This window comes from Rhodamnia argentea, chromosome 3, assembly GCF_020921035.1.
Source record: "Rhodamnia argentea isolate NSW1041297 chromosome 3, ASM2092103v1, whole genome shotgun sequence".
Taxonomy (NCBI): Eukaryota; Viridiplantae; Streptophyta; class Magnoliopsida; order Myrtales; family Myrtaceae; genus Rhodamnia; species Rhodamnia argentea.
The window spans coordinates 16,606,267-16,628,594 of NC_063152.1; the positions used below are offsets into that span (position 1 = coordinate 16,606,267).

General features: G+C 42.1%; 2 protein-coding genes across 2 annotated transcripts; both read left to right on the forward strand.

Annotated features, from left to right (window-relative positions):
- The first annotated feature begins 716 nt into the window (after positions 1–716).
- LOC125314113 lies at positions 717–2,483 on the forward strand. Its single transcript, XM_048275587.1, has 2 exons — positions 717–1,616; positions 1,896–2,483. The coding sequence occupies exons 1-2, from the start codon at positions 717–719 to the stop codon at positions 2,481–2,483; spliced, it is 1,488 nt and encodes a 495-aa protein (XP_048131544.1).
- A 17,485-nt stretch (positions 2,484–19,968) lies between these two features.
- Positions 19,969–21,814, forward strand: LOC115727610 (disease resistance protein L6-like). The gene is made up of 3 exons (XM_048275588.1): positions 19,969–20,444; positions 20,543–21,617; positions 21,782–21,814. The coding sequence occupies exons 1-3, from the start codon at positions 19,969–19,971 to the stop codon at positions 21,812–21,814; spliced, it is 1,584 nt and encodes a 527-aa protein (XP_048131545.1).
- The last annotated feature ends 514 nt before the right edge of the window (positions 21,815–22,328 follow it).

Here is a 22,328-nt window from a genome sequence, read left to right on the forward strand (position 1 = left end):
ATTTTTAGGCTGTGACGGAAGCCGTAGACGTTGAACCTGGAGGTGTGTGGTAGGATTTTTGGGAGTAGATGAGGGCTTAACCTTACTCGACCTCGTGTCATTTTGAGGTCTTAGTGAGCCACCCCAAAGTATGGGGTTGTACATATTTACCGTAGCTCGGTAGGGTTAAGATTCGTCTGTTTCGACTTTTGAATGAAGTTATGTTTTATTGAATTGATTGTGTTTATTTTCCTGATATACTATCCCTATATTTTGATTGTCCGGGAGTTTTGCACGTTCCGCATGCGCCGAAATTTTCGTAGGTCGATAGCCTACCTGGGACGCTATCATTCATGACCTGAGGCAAGTAAGGTAGGGCTGTCGCGAGCTCGAGAGTCGGGGCGGGACATCCTCGCCCAAGGTGGTATCAGAGCAAGGTTAGCCTAATCCATCCGGTCATTGACCTGGAGTGATAAGGAGCGATTGAAATTGGGATAGTTAGTGGGTTAATAAACGTTGTGCATGTGATTGTTGATTTCTGGATTTGAGTTGTGGGGCCGCCTTCTGGCCGCGCTTGCTATGGGGTATGCGGGACTCCATAATTTACCTGCAAAATGAGCGAACGTGGTAGAAGAGCACCCCAAGGACCACGGACTAGGCCCTGTCAGGCGATAAGTGAGATTTTGGAAGAAGAAAGAGCGTCGCGCGCTGCCGAGCCGATTGGGCAAGAGCCGACTATGGTTGGGATTCTACAAGCTCTGAGAGCTATTGGCGACCTAATGGGGCAACAAGTGAGGAATCGGAATGCTGCCGCCGCCACCGTCGCTGGAGCCCCACCTGTGAATCAGCCTGTTGGAGTTGTGAATGATGGGTACCTGGCCGAAAGGTTGGTGGAGCAATTTCTTAAGTTGAAACCGCCCAAGTTCTCTAGGAGTGGAGATCCCGAAGCTGCCATTTCGTGGATCGAGGAATTGGAGAAAGCATTTGATCTATTGAGGTGTACCAACGAGGATAAGGTCATCTTGGCCGTGTACCGGTTGCAAGGGACTGCAAGTACATGGTGGAGAGCTTCCAAGGACAGAGTATTTCCCGAGGGTACGGTCCCGACGTGGGATGCCTTCGTGGAGGCTTTTAATGGGAAGTATTTCTCGGATAATGTAAGAGACCAGAAGATGGCAGAGTTCTTTCGCTTGCGCCGGAACCGGATGACGATCGATCGGTATGAGGCCAGATTTGAAAAACTGTCCAAGTATGCTCCGAGATTGGTTGAAGACCCTATGGATAGAGCTAGAAGGTTTAGAGATAAGCTGAAGCCCGAGATCGAAGTGTGCTTGATACCATTCAACCCGAAGGACTATAATGATCTCTATGAGAGAGCGCAGATGGTTGAGCAGGATCTAATAGAAAGGGCTGCCGCATCTAGATCGCGATTCGCGCCTTCGAATAGAAGAGATATTCGGCAAGGGAAGAGGCCGATGCAAGGAAATCGATTCAATGTCCCGCCTAATCGTCGAGGAGTGATTAGTAAGCCGATGCCTCGCAGAGATGATGTCTGCCGCTTGTGTAACCAGAGGTATGGATCTGCTCCGTGTGGAATGCGTGGAGTTTGCTTTGGATGTGGTCGGCGGGGCCATCTGGTGAGAGATTGCCCGTAGAGGCAACAAGCTAGGTCATTGGGAGGCCAAGTTGGAAGGATCGCGCTATCGAATTACGGCAACAGACCTTAGGCACAAGGATGAGTGTTTGCGATCACCCAAGATGAGGCGAAGGACTCACCGACCGTCATAGGTACGGTCCTTCTACAGAATAGCATAGCCTATGCTTTGTTTGACCCTAGTGCTACGCATTATTTTGTTGCGGATCAATTTGTTAGACTGTTTGGATTAATTGTGGTACCATTAGATGTGGTTATCAAGGTGTCTACACCTTTAAAGGATATCGTAATAGCTGCTGTAAGCCGTCCTGGTTGTAGACTAGTAGTTGATGGTCATGAGAGTGAGATAGATCTGGTTGTACTAGAGATGTACGATTTTGATCTGATCGTGGGAATGGATTGGTTAACGAAGCAAAGGGCCACGATGGACTGCTATCATAAGGCGATTCAATTTAGGCCATTGGATGGGGCCGGTTTTGAATTTGTGGGAAATCAAGGTGGAACCTCGATCGTAGTAATCTCATCGCTAGAGGCAACTCGGTTGTTGGAGAGTGGTTGCCAAGGTTATTTGGCTGCGATAGTGGATACGTCTATTGGGGAAACTAAGTTGGAGGATATTGCTGTAGTATGTGAGTTTCCGGATGTTTTTCCCGAAGAATTGCCTGGATTGCCCCCGAAAAGAGAAATGGAGTTCGTGATAGAGTTAGCTCTAGGAACGGAGCCGATCTCTAAAGCACTGTATAGGATGACATTGTCGGACCTGATGGAACTCAAGGTGCAGTTATCCGCCCCGGTGCGTCACCATGGGGAGCACCCGTGTTGTTCATCAAGAAGAAGGACGGGTCTATGAGGTTGTGTATAGACTACAGACAGTTGAATCAAGTAACGATCAAGAATAAGTACCCACTACCTAGGATTGATGATCCGTTCGATTAGTTGCGTGGAGCATCGGTGTTTTCTAAAATTGATCTACGGATGAGATACCATTAGTTGGGGATTAGGAAGGAAGATATACCAAAGACGACATTCGGGATGCGTTATAGACACTATAAGTTCACGGTGATGCCGTTTGGTCTGACGAATGCTCCCGCCGCTTTTATGGATCCGGTGAATAGAGTGTTTAAGGAATTCTTGGATCACTTCGTCATAGTGTTTATAGACGATATTCTGGTGTACTCGAAGATTTCTGAGGACCATGAACAACACCCGAGGATAGTGCTGGAGACTTTGAGATTACATTAGCTTTTTGCCAAGCTCAGTAAGTGCGAGTTTTGGTTAGCTCATGTGGCGTTCTTAGGCCACGTAGTCTCTAGTGAAGGAATCGTTGTGGATCCGTCTAAGATTGAGGCGATTATAGATTGGACAAGACCGACGACAGTGACCGAGATTAGAAGCTTCTTGGGATTGGCAGGCTACTATAGGCGATTCGTGGAAAATTTTTCAACTATAGCCTCGCCTATGACTAAGCTGTTGAAGAAGGATGTGAAGTATGAATGGACAGACCGGTGCAAGCGTAGTTTTCATGAGCTTAAGCATAAGGCGACTACGGCTCCTGTGTTGACGATTCCGTCTGGTCTTAGAGAATTCGAGATCTACGGTGACGCGTCTCTCAGAGGTCCGGGTTGTATTTTAATGCAACATGGAAGGGTAGTAGCGTATGCATCTCGCTAGTTGAGACCCCACGAGTTGAACTATCCAACGTACGACCTGGAGTTGGCTGCGGTCGTGTTCGCCCTAAAGATTTGGAGGCATTATCCGATCGGAGAAAGTTTTCAAGCGTATACCAATCATCAGAGCCTGAAGTACCGTTCTCTCAGAAAGAGTTGAACATGAGGTAGCGTCGATGGATAGAGCTGCTCAAGGATTATGATTGCGAGATATTGTATCATCCGGGCAAGGTAAATAAGGTTGCGAATGCCTTGAGTAGAAAATTAGCGATTGCTCAATTATGTGTGAGTGAATGGCATTTGCTTGAGCGGGTGAGAGACTCGGACTTTAAGTTGGAGATAAGTCATCTGTCGAGTCTAGTGGCTACATTGAGAATTGAGCCGAAAGTGCGGACCTGAATTAGGACCCTATAGTCGACGGACCCCACTATTCGGAAGATCCTTCAGGAGGACTCAGCCAAGCGAAGGGTTGATTTTCAAGTGGCCGAGGATGGGATACCGAAGTTTAGAGGACGTCTAGTTGTGCCGGTCGATGAAAGTTTAAGGGAGGATATCTTATCGGAGGCACATCGTAGCAGTTATAGTATCCATCCCGGAAGTAGGAAGATGTATCGGAATCGGAAGCAACACTACTGGTGGAATGGTATGAAGGCGGATATAGTTAAGAATGTGGCTAAGTGTTTGACCTGTCGACAAGTTAAGGCGTAGCATTGTAAGCCTCGAGGACATTTGCAGCCTTTAGAGATTCCGGAATGGAAATAGGAGCATATCACGATGGACTTCGTGATGGGATTGCCAAGAAGTCGGAGGGGACATGATTCGATATGGGTTGTAGTCGACTGATTAACGAAGTCGGCGCACTTCATTCCAGTAAGAAAAGACTTCTCCTTGGACAGATATGTAGATTTGTATGTGAGGCATATCGTGAGACTACATGGAGTGCCGGTGACAATCACCTCAGATCGTGATCCCAAGTTCATTGCCATATTTTGGAAGATTCTGCAGACTGCCTTGGGAACGAAGCTTCAGTTCAGTAGGGCCTATCACCCGCAGACTGATGGTCAATCTGAAAGGACGATTCAGAAATTGGAGGATATGTTAAGAGCATGTGTCTTGGATTTCAAAGGCGGTTAGGAAGAACAGTTGCATTTGGTTGAGTTCGCCTACAATAAGAGTTTTCAGCAGAGTATTAAGATGGCGCCATTTGAGGCATTATATGGTAGAGCGTGCGTAACGCCGATCTGTTGGGAAGAAATAGGCGAAAGGAAAATCACTGGTCTTGAGTTGGTACAGCAGTCTATAGAAGTCATCAAGGTTATTAGAGACAGAGCGAGAACAGCTCAGAGTTGTCAGAAGAGCTATGCAGATAGGAGGCGTAGACCTCTGGAATTCCAAGTAGGCGATCATGTTTTTCTGAAAGTGTCGCCTATGAGAGGCACATCTCGTTTTGGCAAGAAAGGAAAGTTGAGCCCTAGGTATGTTGGGCCTTTTAAGATTTTGGAGCGGATTGGAAATCTGGCATATCGTCTTGCGTTGCCGCCAAGATCGGCTCAAGTGCTTAATGTATTCCACGTGTCGATGTTAAAAAAGTACAAACCGGATCCCGCTCATGTGCTGAGTTATGAAGAAATTGAGCTAGATGAGCGAGCCGCATACGTGGAACGGCCAGTCGGGACCATGGATAGGAAAGAGCAAGTGCTTCGGAGCAAGACGATTCCGTTAGCCAAGGTAGTTTGGCAACACCATGGGCCTCAAGGAGCTACTTGGGAGAATGAAGAAGTAATGAAGAGTAGCTACCTGTATCTTTTTGAAGAGTTGTATTTGTATTGTAATTTCGGGGACGGAATTTCCTAAGGTGGGGAGAGTTGTGACGCCCGGGAAATTCGAAGTATGTAATTTGCCCGAATTCAATAAAAAGGAAGAGAATTGAATTTTAGTCGATGCAATTTTTGGATCGCCGGGACGTAAACGACAAATTTGGACGAGTCTCGAAATGTCATTCGGTTTCGATTGGGTCTCGAAACCGTGGTCGCCGCGACTTAGGATTTTTAGTCCTTGCACCTAAAATTTTCCGGACCAAACCTAACCCGTGAAATTCCTAATTTTACTCCCAATTAGTTGAGCCAAAAATCCGATCGGTCTCGATTTGTCAAATTACGAAACCGCCCTTGGATATTATTCATGTGAGACAAAAATCATTAATTTGAAGAGATGGGTGGGCCCCACCTCAGTCAAACAACCACCCCCAAGTCAAAACCCACGTGACCTTTTCTCTCTTCCCTCTCTCTCTCTCTCTCTCTCTCCCCGTCTGCTCTCTCTCCATCACCGTGCTTCGCGCGAGACCCTCCCCCTGCACACCGAACGCCCTTTCCTCCTTCTTTGGCAATTTTTGTGCGACCACCAGCCTCGATCGACACCACCGCCGCCTCACCACTGTGCCGCCAGCTCGACGCCACCTCTCCGACCGCCGTTTGCCGCCGCCTGAGCCGAAACAGCCCCGACGACCCCTTCTGCTCTGTTTCGATTCCAGCTTTGGTTTTGGGCTGCTCAGCCTCCTCGAGGTCATTTCCGACCACCACCCACCACCACACCATCTCCCTCTCGACCTCCCGAAGCCACCCCACCACCGTGCGCCGCCGTGCACCCGCCTGACAGCCCCGAATCAGTCCCGAAGTCTTATTTGCCCTGTTTTTGCGACGCCGGTTCGCACCGCTGTTTCGACCTCCTCTGCCGTGACCCATGGCCCACCGACCACCCTAGGACGTCGTCCTCGACCCCTTGACGTCCCCCAAAGCCACCCGCAACCGATTGGCACTTGTGGAGCTCGATTTGAACCTTGAAAACCCTCCCCTGTTTTGCTCGCACCTCCCCTATTTTCTGCGCGGTTCTGGTCGCCGCTGTTCAGCCCACCTCCGGTTGTCCGCCGGCACCGTCACCACCATCCATAGCTCCCCCGAAGACCCCCAAACCTTGGCCAAGCTTTTCCCTAGCCTCGGACCACCTAAATCCCCTCCGATCAGCTCCGTTTTCCCTGTTTCACCGCTGTCTCGTTCCGGGAAGTTACTATTCACGCCGGCCGGCCCTTGTTCCGGCCAACTCTGGCCACCGGCCGTCACCCCGAGTCCCGTGCCACCTTTCCGAAGTGTCGCCAAGTTGTTTGGGCCGTCTTGGACCAAGTTGGAGCCCGAAGTTTATTTTGGATCACGGGTTGCCAATAATCGCCGCGGGCCGGGCCGAGTTCGTGCCGCCACCGCCCGATTTGAGTCCGCCCGAGCTAATTAAATTTGTGAGTTAGCCCTTAACTCTTGGTTATGACATTAATTGTGTTCGGTTTAGTTTAATTAGATTATTAGGTATTTAGGTAGCTCGATTAGGGCCGATTTATGTGAGAAACTTGGTTTAGGTTCAATGGCCTTAATTGGTTAAGTTAGTCTAATTAGTTAGGATTCTATGCCTAATTAGATGAGATTGATTGATTTGATTGATTGTATTGATTGATCGTGAGCGAGCGATAAGTCCGAGACGAGTGCGCAATTGAAATTGAAATTGGGATTAATAATCGATCGGCTGCGAATGATTAATTTAATTATTGAATTATTGGCCGTGAGTGCCGGTTTGGTCGTTGATTGCCGTGGGGGTCCGATTAGAGGTTAATCGCCCCAAATTGCCTAGTGCGTCGATCGATCTAATTACGCATTCATGTGACCACGTATGAGATAAAATTGCATGTTTTTGCACGAAAACGGCTTTGGGCCAAGTATTTGAACATGTGAGTATGAGCATTCGACCTAAATCCAAGAAAAGAACCGGCTGGTTGTCGAAGTGCGTGAGTGGTCACATAATGGGATAATTCCGACGATCATTGTCTTCTGGTCGTTCGGTCTTGGCAATCATTGTCTTCTGGTTGCTGGATGCGCGTCGGTCATTGTCTTCTGGCTGTACGTTTATCGGTCGTAGTTTGTGATGGGCCGAAGTCTTTTTAGGATTCTTGTTAGCTCCGTGCCGTGTCAACAATCATTGTCTTATGGTTGGTTGAACGGAGTCACATGGACTATCGGACACCGTCGCCTGAAGTAAGGGACAATGCCTGGTCTTGCCAAGAGAGCACCAACCGACTAGTGTGTTGGACCTACGAGTCGGACTCGATAATAAATGGACCACATGTGGTGTCCTGTGCATGCAAGTGCTATGATGCTTTGCAGTGGTGAATTGATTTGATTGGGTGACTATTGAGTCGAATCCGCATTGCATTACGTGTGGCCCGAAGGGTAATTTTGCCTGTGATTGAAATATTTGCTTTATGCTGTTGTGTTAATTTTTAGGGTGTACGAGCGAATCAACGTCCTAACCGGGCTTAGGCGTTGGCTCACCGAGATTAATTTCTCACATTGTCGTGGTTAACAATTTTCAGGAGGTGATGGAGGCCGTGGATGCTGAACTTAGAGGAGTGTGGTAGGATTTTTGGGAGTAGATGATGGATTAACCTTACCCGACCACGTATCCTTTTGAGGTCTTAGTGAGCCGTCCCAAAGTATGGGGTTGTACATATTTACCGTAGCTTAGTAGGGTTAAGAGTCGTATGTTCTGACTTTTGAATGAAGTTATGTTTTATTGAATTGATTGTGTTTATTTTCCTGCTATACTATCTCGCTATTTTGATTGTCTGGGAGTTTTGCACGTTCCGCATGCATCAAAATTTTCGTAGGTCGATAGCCTACCCGGGACGCTATCATTTATGACCCGAGGCGAGTAAGGTAGGGATATCGCGAGCTTGAGAGTCGGGGCGTGACACCTAGGTAGCGGTGGAAAGTCAAATTCCATTGGGAAATATAAAACACGTGACAAATCAAAAGTCAAGTACGAATAGGCAGAGCACGTACATGGCACCAATGTTTAAGAATACATGGTCCTAGCATGTGATAAAGATGACTCGAGCACCGTAGGTACCAACAAATGTTATCTAGATACTGGTTGCAGCAATCGTATGTTTGGCTGGAAGGAAATATTCTCGTTGCATAAGACAAGTCGTGGTAAAGTCAATTTCGAGAATAAAAAAAAAAAAATTCTGTGATGGGTAAAGGTAACATCAATATCAAGTTAAAGATGGTATTAATATTACCATTATGGATGTGCCAAGAATTTTTTCGAATTTTTTAACTGTTGGACGATTTTCTGAAAAAGGCCACAGGTTTATATTGAAAATGGAGTAATCTCTTGAGTTTTCCAAGCGATGATGAAAGACATCAACTGGTTATGACAGCTTTAATCGGGGCATCTAAATTTTGGTGGACTAAAATTACTAGTGCGGGAAAAGATGGTGACCGGTATGCCTTTGATTGACTGTCTAGATTGTCCATGCAAAGGATGTCTTGTTAGGAAACAAGGTCGAGAATCTTTTTTAGTTGGAAAAGCCATAAGAGCAAAACAGCTATTGGAGTTGGTATATATGGACATTTATGACCCTATTGGGTTTGAATCATTCGGACAAAAAAGGTACACGCTAATTTTACCGGAAAAACATGGGTATATTTTATAATAGAAAAATCTAAAGCGTTTGGTAAGTTCAAAGAATTTAAAGTCTATGTTGAAAACATAGTGACATTAGTCTAAAGACGTTGAGATCAAAAACAACTATAGAATTTACCTCAAATGAATTTGACAAATACTATAAAATTCATGGAGTGAGACGTCAGTTGATTGCTAGCTATACTTCTCAATAAAATGGTATAGCAGAAAGAAAGAACATGACAATTTTTTTAAATGGCAAGAAGTTTGCAAAAAGCTACAAATTTGCCCAATAAGTTTTGGGCAGAATCAGTTGTATCTATTGTATTTATCCTAAATAGGTGTCCAAGAAGGAGTGTTCTTGGAAAAACCCCAAAAGAGGATTGGAGCAGCAACAAGCCATATGTTTCATTCCTACGAATATTTGGGTACGTAGCTTATCCCCATATACCATATAACGGAGGAAGAAGTTGTATGACAAAAGCGAGAAGTGCATCGTCATTAGCTACAGTGACACAATTAAATGTTATAAACTATATAATATAACCCAATCAATGAAAAAGTAATCATTAATTGGGATGTCCAGCTTTTAAAAGATGAAGTGTAGGACTGGAACCAAAAGGGTGACTAGAAAAGCATCACCATCGAAGATGACCCATTGAAGAGAGAGAGAGAAAAATATTCATTATCTTCGACAGCTAGTGCATCTTTGATTGGAGGTATATCATCTTCACCAACAGTAACTTCAAAACCACCATTACGCCGTTCATGTCACGACCTAAAATTTTCAATTCGGGCTAATAGATTACTAAGTTTTTAAACCTAGCTCGTGTTCTCCTAAGTTCATACCAACTCGCCACTTAGGTTTGATATCTAATCATGCAAAAGATTTTCATTTAAAACCGTCACTAATTTGTTTATGGTCGGTTGATTAGAATATATGCATATGAAGTGGAATTAGCTGAGTGCGATGTAAGCCTAAAATACGACAACTACCTGTAAGATATTCGCGCCATCAATGATTTTTTAGTTGAAACCAGAAATTATGGAAATCTATGACGTAACTTAAATTGTGCAAATAATCTAAACTAACTTGCAAACTCAATGCTCTAGCATCATCATCAATCCACGGCATTCATCGTTGAGAGCAATTTCATCATGAATTGGGGATTAAACGTCCCATTACGCATGGTTCATGCTTTATTGACAATTCAATCTCAGGGTCAATTACCTTTCAATCCCTGTAGAATCTCAGAACAGGATAATCATACTTGCGAACTATGTTGAGTGGCACTTCTTCTTCTTTAGATCCAATTCTTCAAAGTAGCATCGGAGATCGCAAGGAGTAAGCAATATGGATTACAAATTTCCTTTAATTGTCTAAATCCTTTTGTCATAACTTTTAATCTTGAACTTACGAATCAAGTGATTTTACTCGTGTAGTTTTTCGGTAGATGGCTACCGTAGTTTTGTTACTCACGGGTTGGCTAGTTGGTGGAGTTGGAAAATTTATTAGTGTTGGATATTTCAATGGTTTCCACGTTATCGATACAATCAATTTGTAATGGCTTTAGTGATAATTGTGACCGCAGACAATGCAATCAATTTGTAACACAACAATTCTTGACATTTTTGCAAATGGCCCAGAATTTCGAATGATCTTTTAGGGACGGAATGCTTGTTGGGAGAAATCGACCGTGGGGTACTCAACAAGCACTCACAAAGGAGCTTTGTTCACACAAGGAAGAGGAGACGAAAGGTGGCTTTTCAATATACTGTATTCACAATCGATTCACCCACACCGAAATGGTTACAAGACAAGCCTTTATATAGGCATAATACAATGACTCTTGATCTACACTAGATACATGAACAGTCATGATGTATATACATAGCATTTACTACGCATCGAAATACAAAAAGACTCTTGAAACGCTCAACTAATAAAGATAGGTCTCGGTACATGCACAAGCTGGTACATGCATCTTGGAAGTTGATATACATGAATTTGGTTTAATTTCTAACACTCCCCCTTAAACCAAATTCTCTTCCGTCGATCATTCCAAGTAAACTTCTGAATTTCCGAAACACTTCGATCTTGAGAGGTTTCGTAAAAATATCTGCGACTTGATCACCGGTCTTCACGTGCACAACTTCGATTTGTTTGTCGCTGACTTGTTCTCGAATAAAATGATATCGAACATCGATATGTTTGCTCCTCTCATGAAAAACTGGATTCTTTGCCAAAGCAATGGCAGAAACATTATCAACAAAAATTTCCGTTGCATCCTTTTTGCTCCATTTGGATTTCTTTTAGCAACTTTCTCAACCATATCGCATGACACACACACGATGATGCAGCAACATACTCCGCTTCACATGTCGATAAAGTAACACTGGATTGCTTCTTTGATGACCATGTAAAAGCGGTTTCACCCGGATAAAATACAAAACCCGTAGTGCTCTTTCGGTCATCGACATCTCCCCCATAGTCACTATCTCGAATAACCTCCGAGTTGAAATAGTTCGGATCTGATAATAATACAAGCCAAGAGAGATAGTACCTTTGATGTACCGAAGTATCCTCTTTGCTTGCTTTAAGATGAGATGTCTTCGGATTCTCCATATATCGACTCACAATTCCGACACTGTACATGATATCCGGTCCGGTACAGGTCAAATACCTCAAGCTTCCAATCAAGCTTCTATAATATGTTGAATCAACATCGACACCTTCATTGAACTTCGACAGCTTTGCACCACAATCCATCGGAGTATTAACCGAAGTGCAGGTTTTCATGTTGAATTTCTCAAGGATATTTTCAGCATATCCTTTTTGGGAAATAAAAATCCCATCTGCATTTTGCTTTACTTCGATACCCGGAAAATAATTCATGAGACCATTATCTGTCATCTCAAACTCTTTCACCATCGACGCTTTAAAAGTGTCGATCAATCCGGAATTATTTCCTGTGAAGACAAGATCATTGACGTATAAACATGCCAATAAAACATCACCTTTCTCGTGCGTCAAGTAGAGAGCATGTTCATACGGACATTGTTCGAAGCCATTCGCCTTGAAATAAGCATCGATTCTGGAGTTCCAAGCTCTTGGAGCTTGCTTAAGCCCATACAAGGCTTTCTTCAATCTCAGCACTTTGTCTTCATGACCTTTCACAACAAACCCAAGTGGTTGTTTGACATAAATTTCTTCTTCAAGAACACCATTCAGAAATGCCGATTTGACATCCATTTGATATATGGGCCATCGATTTTGAGCTGCAATGGAAATCATTAGTCGGATAGTTTCCATTCGAATGACAAGTGCAAATACCTCATCATAGTCGATCCCGACTTTACGCTTGTAGCCCTTTGCGACTAGTCCGGCCTTTTAACGAGTGACTTCTCCTTTCTCGTTCTTCTTGGCCTTATACACCCATTTGACATCGATCGCCTTTTTGTCCTTCGGAAGATCTGCGAGTTCCCATGTTTGATTCTTTTCGATGGCTTCTATTTCTTCATTCATGGCTTTTCTCCATTTTTCTTCTTTAGCAGCTTCATCGAAAATAAGTGGTTCACAATCTGCGAGAAGACATACAAGATGGAGTTCTTCGGTGGTTTCATAAAGTTCGGATAATCTCCTCGATCTTGGTGCTATCGGTTTATCAACACCATTTGAAGAAGTTGGTGATAATGAACTTGGACTTGAAAATGATGTTGGAAAGGAAGATGAAGGATTCGATGAGTTGTCTTCTATTTCGACAGAATCACGCCCCATTTCGACGTAATCACTACGAGCGGATTCACCAACTTGTCGATTGTCTTCCCACAAAGCATCTTCATCGAACTTCACATCTCTGCTTACATATACTTTCAAAGTAACAGGATCAAACAATTTGTAAGCTTTCGATGAGGAATCATACCCGATAAAAATAAGCTTCTTGCTCTTGTCTTCTAGCTTCTATCTTTTCTGGTCGGGTATGTGAGCAAAAGCAATGCTCTCGAAAATTCTCAAGTGAGAAACCGTAGGTTTTCTCCCGGTCCATGCTTCTTCAGGAGTAACACCATCGAGTCCTTGCGTGGGACATCGATTTTGCAGATAAGTTGCACATCCGACAGCTTCGGCCCAAAGCTCCTTTGACAAATTTTTGCTTTTCAACATACTACGAACCATGTCGAGAATGGTTCTGTTCTTTCACTCAACTACACCATTTTGTTGTGGGGAGTACGGCGCCGTTAAGAAACGTTGAATACCATGGTAATCATAGAATTGATTGAATTCTCCATAAGTAAATTCTCCTCCACGGTCGGTTCTTAAAGACTTGATAAAATAACCACTCTCCTTTTCAACCATTTTCTTGAAGTGCTTAAACATATCAAACACTTCCAATTTTTCTTTCAAGAAATACACCCAAGTCTTTCGAGTAAAATCATCAATAAACGTAACAAAGTATCGATGATTACCGTATGACCGGGGAGTGATCGGACCACATACATCAGAATGAATCAACTCCAGTGGCTTCTTCGCTCGATACATCGACTCCTTCGGAAAGCTGGTTCTGGAATGCTTGCCAATAATACACCCTTCACATAATTGATCGGGATGATCAATATGCGATAAGCCATACACCATCTTCTTGCGAGAAAGCATATTGAGTCCGCCGAAATTGAGATGGCCGAACCTCAAGTGCCATAGCCACGAAGGATTGTCTACACATGCTTGAAGGCATGTAGACATTTCATCTTTGATGTTCAGAGTGAACATCCTATTCTTCGACATTTTCACGGATGCAATCAACCTATTATTTTGATCTCTTAGCACAAGGCTAAGATCTTTCATGTGCACAGAATATCCTTTCTCCGTAAGCTGTCCCAAACTCAAAATATTGCTCGACATCTTCGGTACATAATACACATTAGTAATAAACTGACGTGTGTCGCGACCTAAAAATTCAGAAAAATTTCTAGGCTAATGGATTATCAGGTTAATTATTTAACTAACCTAACTCGGACTCTCCCAAGTCCATACCAAATCGCAACTTGAGGTTCAATTGATTAACATGCAATGTATTTTAATTTTGGAGCCGCCACTAATCATTTATGGTAGGTCGATTAGAAACCTAAATAAAATAGCGGGAGAACTATTTTATTTCTACGAACCGGAGATTAAGAATTCGGGGACTTGATTACGCCTGATTACTCTAACGCCCTTTCGGTACCATTTTATTTCATGAAAAATCATTTGAGAAGGCAACATTAATTGATTTTAACCTAAGTCGCTAACAAAGGTTATCATGCGAATGCGCAATCAATTAATGAACATCCGTAAGTCAATATAATCAAGGGAGCATGCGCCACACAAAATTATTTTTTTATTATCGATTTTTATATGAATGCATGAAAGACTATACTACATATGATGCAATGTCGTGATGCAAATGGAAGACTAAGTTAAATGACGTGCAAAAGATGACATGCAAATGAAAATTAACTCTGTGACGTATGAATTAATTAAAATTTTAAATATGCAATTTTAAACTAATGTAACAAGATATGCTTATAGTTTAATTAAATTGATTACGTGATGTTGGAATCAATTAAATTGACCTAAGCATACAATTCTACATGGAATGCAAACTAACATGCAACCTATATGACATGGTATGAGGTGACATAGCAAAGATGAATGACGTGGCATGGATGATGTGGCAAGATGTCGTGGCAAAGATGAATTTATTATTTTCGGATGAATTTATTTCCTAAAATAGAACTATGCCAAAATAATTTTTATCTTGCATATTTTAGAGTTTACGTTCACCTAAACCCTAATATATTGAAGATATATTTTTTAAACATGAGATTCTATCTGAATATGCAATTTTCTATCCTAAAATGCAATCTAACCTAATTATTTACAAAAAAAAGATTAGATATGCAATGATCTACATGATGCTATTTTTGAAAAGATATGTAATTTTCAAATATGGAAAGTGAATGAATACAATTTTTAGAATTTTCGAGATTAGATCACGCGACGGATATATTCTAAAAATATGACAATCGAACAATTCAAATCAAATTAGGAAAGTGAATATGCCAATCAATGTCAATCAAGAAAGTGGATACATCAATCAAGTTTTGAAATATTTCGCGGATATTTGAGTCAATCTTTAATTCGTAATCCTACGATTAACGATTGAACCCAAATCCTTGCCTAATTGAGTATTCCATCAATAATCTTAAAGATGGACATTCTCGATTATGTGACAAGTTGCGGATTAGGAAAGAAAATTTTCCTAATCAATCTGTATTTTGAAAAAAATATCCACCTCGATGCAATATTCAAGATATGCAAGTAAATCACAAAATAAGCAAGTGAATATATTGAAGTTCAAGATAGGAAATTTACCTTGTCTTGCAAATTTATGCTTCCCTAATTTGGACCATACCAAATTTTGCACTCCAAGCTTCCACTCCTTGGATCGGTTTAGTGAGGACACGTTCGGACAAGAGAAACCAACGTTGACGTTAAATGGCCCGTGATCGACAGAGGACAGCCGCAACGCAGGGGCAGTTCAACTAGGCAAATAAGAATTTTCGGACCTTGATTTGCAGCAAAACAGCCTTTGAAAAGTGAATGAAATAGCTAAAAAAAAAACGTTAGTAGTCGCATGGACAAGAAGCGCCGGATCAGCAACGTTGTGGTCTTCGGTTTGGCTTGGATTCGTCCTCCGCTGCCGCAAGGGACGAGAACGTCGGTGGTAAAGGACTCGCTTGAAGACACAACTATATGGTCGAAAGTTGCTAGTTGTCGGTGAAAACGTGGCCACAAGAAGTGAGGAAGCAGCAGCTACAAGGAAAAAACCAAGCAAAAGAACTTGCTCGTCCTATTTTGCACGTGGATTGATCTCCTTTTGTCCCCCCACTCACCTTGGCCTTTTGTGTTACTTGAGACTTCGGATGAAGGAGAGGAATTAACTGGTGCAAGTTTGCAGATGAATCTTCTTGAAGACCTCTCGAGCCGTCCCCCGCACTTTTCTTTAAAGCTCTCTCTCTTGCCCCGAAAGCTCCTCACGTACGCTCTTTTTTTTATTTTTCTATTTTCTGAGCCTCTCCCACTCTCTCTCGCCTATGGCTCTCGACATTCCCCCCCTTCCGTCTATAGTGAGTCTTATTTATAGGCAAAATCAGTATGCCTCCTTTCCAGCGGTGGGTGAATTTTTAGGAAGAAAATTGTCTATGAATCATGCGGAAATCCCATATTTTATATCTACCGAATCATCCAAAATATTCCTTTTATTCATATGATCGAGAATAACAAAACAAATACGCTGAGAATAATTTGCACATGCTTGTTGCTTCACAGAATTTTTCTTTCCCATTGAACTTTACACAATTCCCTTAAATAGTTGAATGTGCATGAATGTATTTGGAACCATCTGCACGTCACATGTAACTTTGGTCCCCATGGTGGAATTCCAAGATTATTCAAAACCATTCATTTTATGCTCATCCACCGCCAGTCCGGATAATATGCAAAATGCATGATCGACAAAAACTAAATATAAATTATGAATTATTTTTTTGTGAGAGCTAAAACTAATCCTCTTTTTTTTTATACAAAATAAATTATTTAAGAAAAATCAAAATTTAGGTGTCAACAACGTGTTCCATTCTTCAGATGAATTAGAATCGTACCTTTCCCTTCGACAAGAATTTGGGAATTATCACCGAACGAGACTTTTCCTTTTACTGTCTCATCCATTTCGACGAATATCTCCTTTCGACCGCACATGTGGTTACTTGCTCCAGTGTCCAAGTACCACGTATCACTCTTTTCTCCTCCATCTTCTTTGAATGCCAATAAAAGAACGTTATCGGCATCATTCACCAAGTTTGCCTTTTCATCTGCTCCACTACTTTCTTTATGCCAACAATCGGAAGCATAATGACCCAGTTTATTGCAATGATAACAACGGATTTTTGATTTATCATACCGTTGACCTCTCGAATTTCTCCCTCTTCCACGAACAAAACTTTGATTCTGGTAGCCACCTTCTCTGCGAGCAAATTCCCCTCTGCTTCATCCACGACCTCTTCCATGAAAGTGACCACGACCTCGACCTTGTTCACGATCTTGATTGACCCATCGAGTTTGCACGGGGTCACTTCTTTGTCCCTTGTCATCTCGGATAGTCAATCGAGATTGGAGTACTTTCTCCACCGGTTCATGCTTATTTCTTTTTAATCTTTCTTCATGGGCTTGTAACGAACCCATGAGCTCATCGACCGTCATAGAATCGACATCTTTTGATTCCTCGATAGCGACGACGATGTGGTCGAACTTCTTATCCAATGATCGCAGGATTTTTTCGACAACACGAACATCGGGAACATCTTCGCCATTCCTTTTCATCTGATTCACAATAGCTAAAACTCTTGTGAAATAATCAGAAATCGACTCAGATTCTTTCATACGAATTACCTCGAATTCGCCTCTCAAAGTTTGAAGACGAATCTTCTTTACTTTCTCAACACCTTGGTGCGTGGTTTGAAGAATCTCCCATGCCTCCTTGGATGTAGTAGCATTTGAGACCTTTTCGAACATGGAATCATCCAAGGCTTGAAAGATGATGACAACGCGAGTTGATCTTTCGAACGAGTCTTCTCCAACGCATTTCTCCGAGTTTGAGTCAACGCAACATCTTCATCTGGCTCATCATAGCCATTGTTGACAAGATCCCACACACTATGAGCGCCGAGTATGGCTTTCATTCCGGAAGCCCACTTGCCATAGTTTTCTTTGGTGAGGACTGGATACTGAAAAGGAAGGTTGCTTGTTGATGCCATAATCACGAAACCGTGAAGCTCTGATACCAATTTGTTGGGAGAAATCGACTGTGGGGCACTCAACAAGCACTCACAAAGGAACTTTATTCACACAAGGAAGAGGAGACGAAAGGTGGCTTTTCAATATACTATATTCACAATCGATTCACCCACACTGAAATGGTTACAAGACAAGCCTTTATATAGGCATAATACAATGACTCTTGATCTACACTAGATACATGAACAGTCATGATGTATATACATAGCATTTACTACGCATCGAAATACAAAAAAACTCTTGAAACGCTCAACTAATAAAGATAGGTCTCGGTACATGCACAAGCTGGTACATGCGTCTTGGAAGTTGATATACATGAATTTGGTTTAATTTCTAACAATGTTGTCGCTAATACACCTCTTTAGGGTTGGCCTCTGTAGCCGTACTTAAAAGGCTCAGCAATGGGCTTCTCATAGCGGCCGCCACTTCTCTTCAGCAGCGAACATATACGCAACGACGGTCGATGGCAAAGGACGGGCTTTCGGGCTTTTAGTGACCGTTTTGCTTGTCACCTTTGTCCTTCTGTGTTAATGATGAAAAGCAACTTGATTGTCTTTAACATTTGACAGCGATTTTATTCATGCCATAAAAGATATGATCTTGTTAATACCGATTTTGCATATTTATTGAAAAGCATGTTCTGATTATTGGACTCCATTACGATGTGAATGAGACGGTTCATCTTGTCCTCAAAGTGGAGGAAAGCATCCTTATCAAGTCATTCTCCATCACATACTTTGGATGATGTGGAAAGATATCTGCAAGCATGAGGCCTTTTGTTCGCCGTGAAGCAAGAAAAAGTGCCCAAGAAATTCTTTGTCTCGTGTTGACGATAACTGACTATATCCTATGGAGAGGAGAAAGCAAGAAAGATATCATTTCCTGCGTTTCTTTGTCGTGTCGACATAAGAAAGGAATGTTCTTTTTTCTTTCTCCATTTAATGTGCAACGAGGACAAATACAGGCAGCACTTGAACCATTTCTTCAGTGTTTCACATCCCGTTGCCTCCGGGCTTGCCGCTGTCAAATTCGGTCCTTCAACATCACCCCTACTTCCGGTAATCTCGCTTTAAGTTATTTTCACCATGCACTCATCGTATTATTGCTTTATGAACTGCAGGACCGGAGATTTATGGAAATGGGCGATTGATTCACGCAACACATTAAATCTTGATTTACTTTGGTGGGATTAGTTGATTCCATTTTTCTCGGTTCTGTGTTAATGGTACGAAGGGAATTCAAGAAGAAGGAATTCTAAGAGCAGAAGTAAAGAGACGAGAAGCACGGTCTTAAAACTAAGTATATACAAGAGAAACATGCTTCAACGCCTTCAAAAAATTTTCGCTGCTTCAACCATGCTTTCAAATCTTCTACAATATTTCATCAGCTAATTTGAGCTACGTCCGAGCTGCTGAATCTGCATGCTTTCGCGTCATGTGTCTATCAAAGTATAGTATCGCTACGATGGAATATACTTTCATTAATGATTGTTGAAAATACCTCCATTTTGCAATTAGCTCGCTGAAAGTGATATCTGAATGCACTCATCAATGCACTATGAGTTTTTTTTTTTCGTTTAAATATTCTGGCAATTGATATGCTTTAAACAAAATCCGACCAATTTCCCAACAGATGACTAACATGGCGCCACGTTTGAACGGCCATCAGTAGATTTCACTGCACAAATAATGGCTAACAAATTCATAGGATATAATGCCTTTGATTGTGAAAGTTTTACATTATATTCTGCGGTAAATTACTGAAATTTGTCGAATATGCATGGACGAAACAAAAGAAGAGGCTAAAGCAACGACTTTTGAAAAGTTATTTGTGAACCCCAACTTGTAATTGAGCATTCTTTTCGGTTTCCTCGTCTAGTTTTTACACACTTGTAATCGAGCATTGTAGGAATCTTGCCATGAAAGAGCATGTGCATTGTGGATAGGGTTTCGTTATAATAACTTAAAGCATATCTCTATATTTGCTTCTGATAGAAATTAGCCTCACCATACCTTGTTACAATGACTTGAAACTGATCTCTACACTTGCTTCTAATAGAAATTAGCCTCCCCATCCTGCACGTGGTTATCATATCGGGGCAGCATTTCAAATCCTTACTGCCCAGAGAATTTGCACCAACCGTTGGGGCTTGTAGTTCGCATTGACAGTAGTTGCGACTATTTTTTTGTCTTTTGTTCTACGTGGATTCTTACAAGGGGATCCCGTACAGAGAACCAATAAATATGTTGAACGCTTGTTCTGATAATCAGGAGATGGAGAAGTCATTGGGGTACGATTACGAAGTGTTTTTGAGCTTCAGAGGACCTGATACCCGTAGCGACATTACTGATTACCTCTACACCAGCATGATTGATGCTGGAATTCGGGCATATAAAGACGACGAAGAACTTCGGATTGGGGAAGAGATCAGCGGCCAGCTTCTCCAAGCGATTGAGCAGTCAAAGATCTCAATACCAATCTTTTCTAAAGGATATGCCGAAAGTCCATGGTGCCTTAGGGAGTTGGTCAAGATGGTGGAGAGAAAGAATACAAGCAAACATACGATCATGCCCATATTCTACGATGTTGCACCATCTGAGGTAAAATACCAGACTGAGCACTACCGCACTGCCATTGCTTCTCAAGAAAACAAGAATCGGTTCGATGTTGAGACTATCAACAAGTGGACGGCTGCTCTCAATGAGGTTGGAGCACTAAAGGGATGGGACCTCCACAACAAGCCAAACAGGTATTTAATTATATCTTGCACGGTCTAGTTGTTCGAAAATGCGTTGTTTTGTTCAGTTAATCCTAACGTGTTGATGCTTTTTCCTCCAATACTATCAGAGGCAAAGGTGAATTTGTGAAAGAAGTTGTCAATAACGTTTTGACTGAGTTGAAAAGCGCTTACTTGGAAGTATCTGATTGCTTGGTCGAAGTAGACAATCTTGTGGATGAAATCATGAGGGTGATAGGTTCCCACAACAATGAAACAAAGATCGTTGGAATTCATGGCATGGGTGGCGTGGGAAAGACAACTCTTGCCAAGATAGTGTATAATAAACTTTCTAATGATTTTGTTGATTGTTGCTTCCTTTCCAACATCCGAGAAATAGAGATGACGTGCTTGCAGAATCAACTCATATCTGACATCCTTAAAAAAAAATGGACCCGTGTTGATAATATAATGGAGGGGACAAAGTTGATCAAGGAAAGGTTGTGCTCTAAAAGAGTGCTTCTTCTACTTGATGATGTTGACAAAACAAGTCAACTTGATGCGCTCATTCAGAAGCATGATTGGTTTGGAAAAGGAAGTAAGATTATTATTACGACCAGAGACCAAGGGATTCTCGATAGGCCTACACTTGTTGATGGGACTTACGAACTTACTGGCATGGATTTTGATCATTCTCTTCAACTTTTTAGCAAACATGCGTTTAGAAGAGATTATCCCTTAGAGCAATACATCTCTCACTCTGAAAGAGCACTAAATATATGCGGCGGTCTTCCTTTAGCTCTCGAGGTAATAGGTTCTCTTTTGTCGGGAAAAAGCATTGAGAAGTGGGATATCATATTAAAGGAGTTAGAAGAGTTGCCTCACGAGGATGTCCAAAGGAAGCTGATGATCAGCATTGGGTCATTAAATGAAGACCAAAGAAAAATATTTCTTGATGTCGCTTGTTTCTTCATAGGTTTTGATAAAAGAATTGTGATTCACATGTGGGAAAGCTGTAGATTTCTTCCTGTACAATCGCTTCAAATCCTCCAGCAAAGATCTTTGATAAAGATCAGAGAAGATAACCAACTGTGGATGCATGATTGGTTAAGAGATATTGGAAGAAATTCCATACAACAAGGAAGTGGGAGGAAACCAGGGGTGTGGACTCAAGCACAAGCATTGGAGGTTCTCGAGAAGATTCAGGTAAATTGTACAATTTCATTCCTTTTTAAGGAGATTGGTCACCAGCATATTCATGTAGGTTTTCGATTCTATCAAAGTTGATTCATGTCCCGTGCACTTACATATGTGGTTTTTCAATCTTTTTCAATGTAAGAAGAAAAGATATGATTACTTTCTCCTTGAAGGTTATCAACGCAGAAAATCAGGGCTTTTTCTAAATTTATTTTTTCATGTTTTTTATTTTGGCAGACGGGAGGCGTTGTTCATGGAATTGGATGTATTGAAGCAATATGTCTTAAGCTTGAGAAGCTATCTCAATACTCCTCGATAAAAGAATGCCTACCAAGCCTTTTAAATGTAAGGTTCCTCCAAGTGGATAGCGAAGACTTCAATGGGAACACATACTCCATCCCTACTTCCGTGGGTCGTTTTCTATACTACCATTGGTCAAATCTCCATGAAACCACATCTGGCCCATTTATCCTTCCAGAGTTGAGATGGCTTTCATGGCATTACTTGCCTACGGCTTTCAAATTGACTCATTTTTCCCTGAGGAAGCTGGTAATCCTTGATTTCTCAAGGAGTAGAATCACAGAAAAATGGGATGGATGGAGCCACATCAAGGTACGGTTTTCGCAGATAAAATCTATGTGAGTTCTTTTGCTGTAGGTTATCTTAATTTAACCAGAAGAGCAATATGTTGTCTTCTTTTCAGTTGGCTAAGGATTTGAA

Excerpts from the sequence above, each read along its gene's own strand:
- LOC125314113 (XM_048275587.1), top strand. The coding sequence starts at position 717 with ATGGTTGGGATTCTACAAGCTCTGAGAGCTATTGGCGACCTAATGGGG. Across the intron at positions 1,617-1,895 it reads GTGGTCGGCGGGGCCATCTG|GTGTCTACACCTTTAAAGGA; the intron begins GTGAGAGATTGC and ends GTGGTTATCAAG.
- LOC115727610 (XM_048275588.1), top strand. The coding sequence starts at position 19,969 with ATGGAGAAGTCATTGGGGTACGATTACGAAGTGTTTTTGAGCTTCAGA. Across the intron at positions 20,445-20,542 it reads CTCCACAACAAGCCAAACAG|AGGCAAAGGTGAATTTGTGA; the intron begins GTATTTAATTAT and ends CAATACTATCAG. Across the intron at positions 21,618-21,781 it reads AGGTTCTCGAGAAGATTCAG|GTTATCAACGCAGAAAATCA; the intron begins GTAAATTGTACA and ends TTCTCCTTGAAG.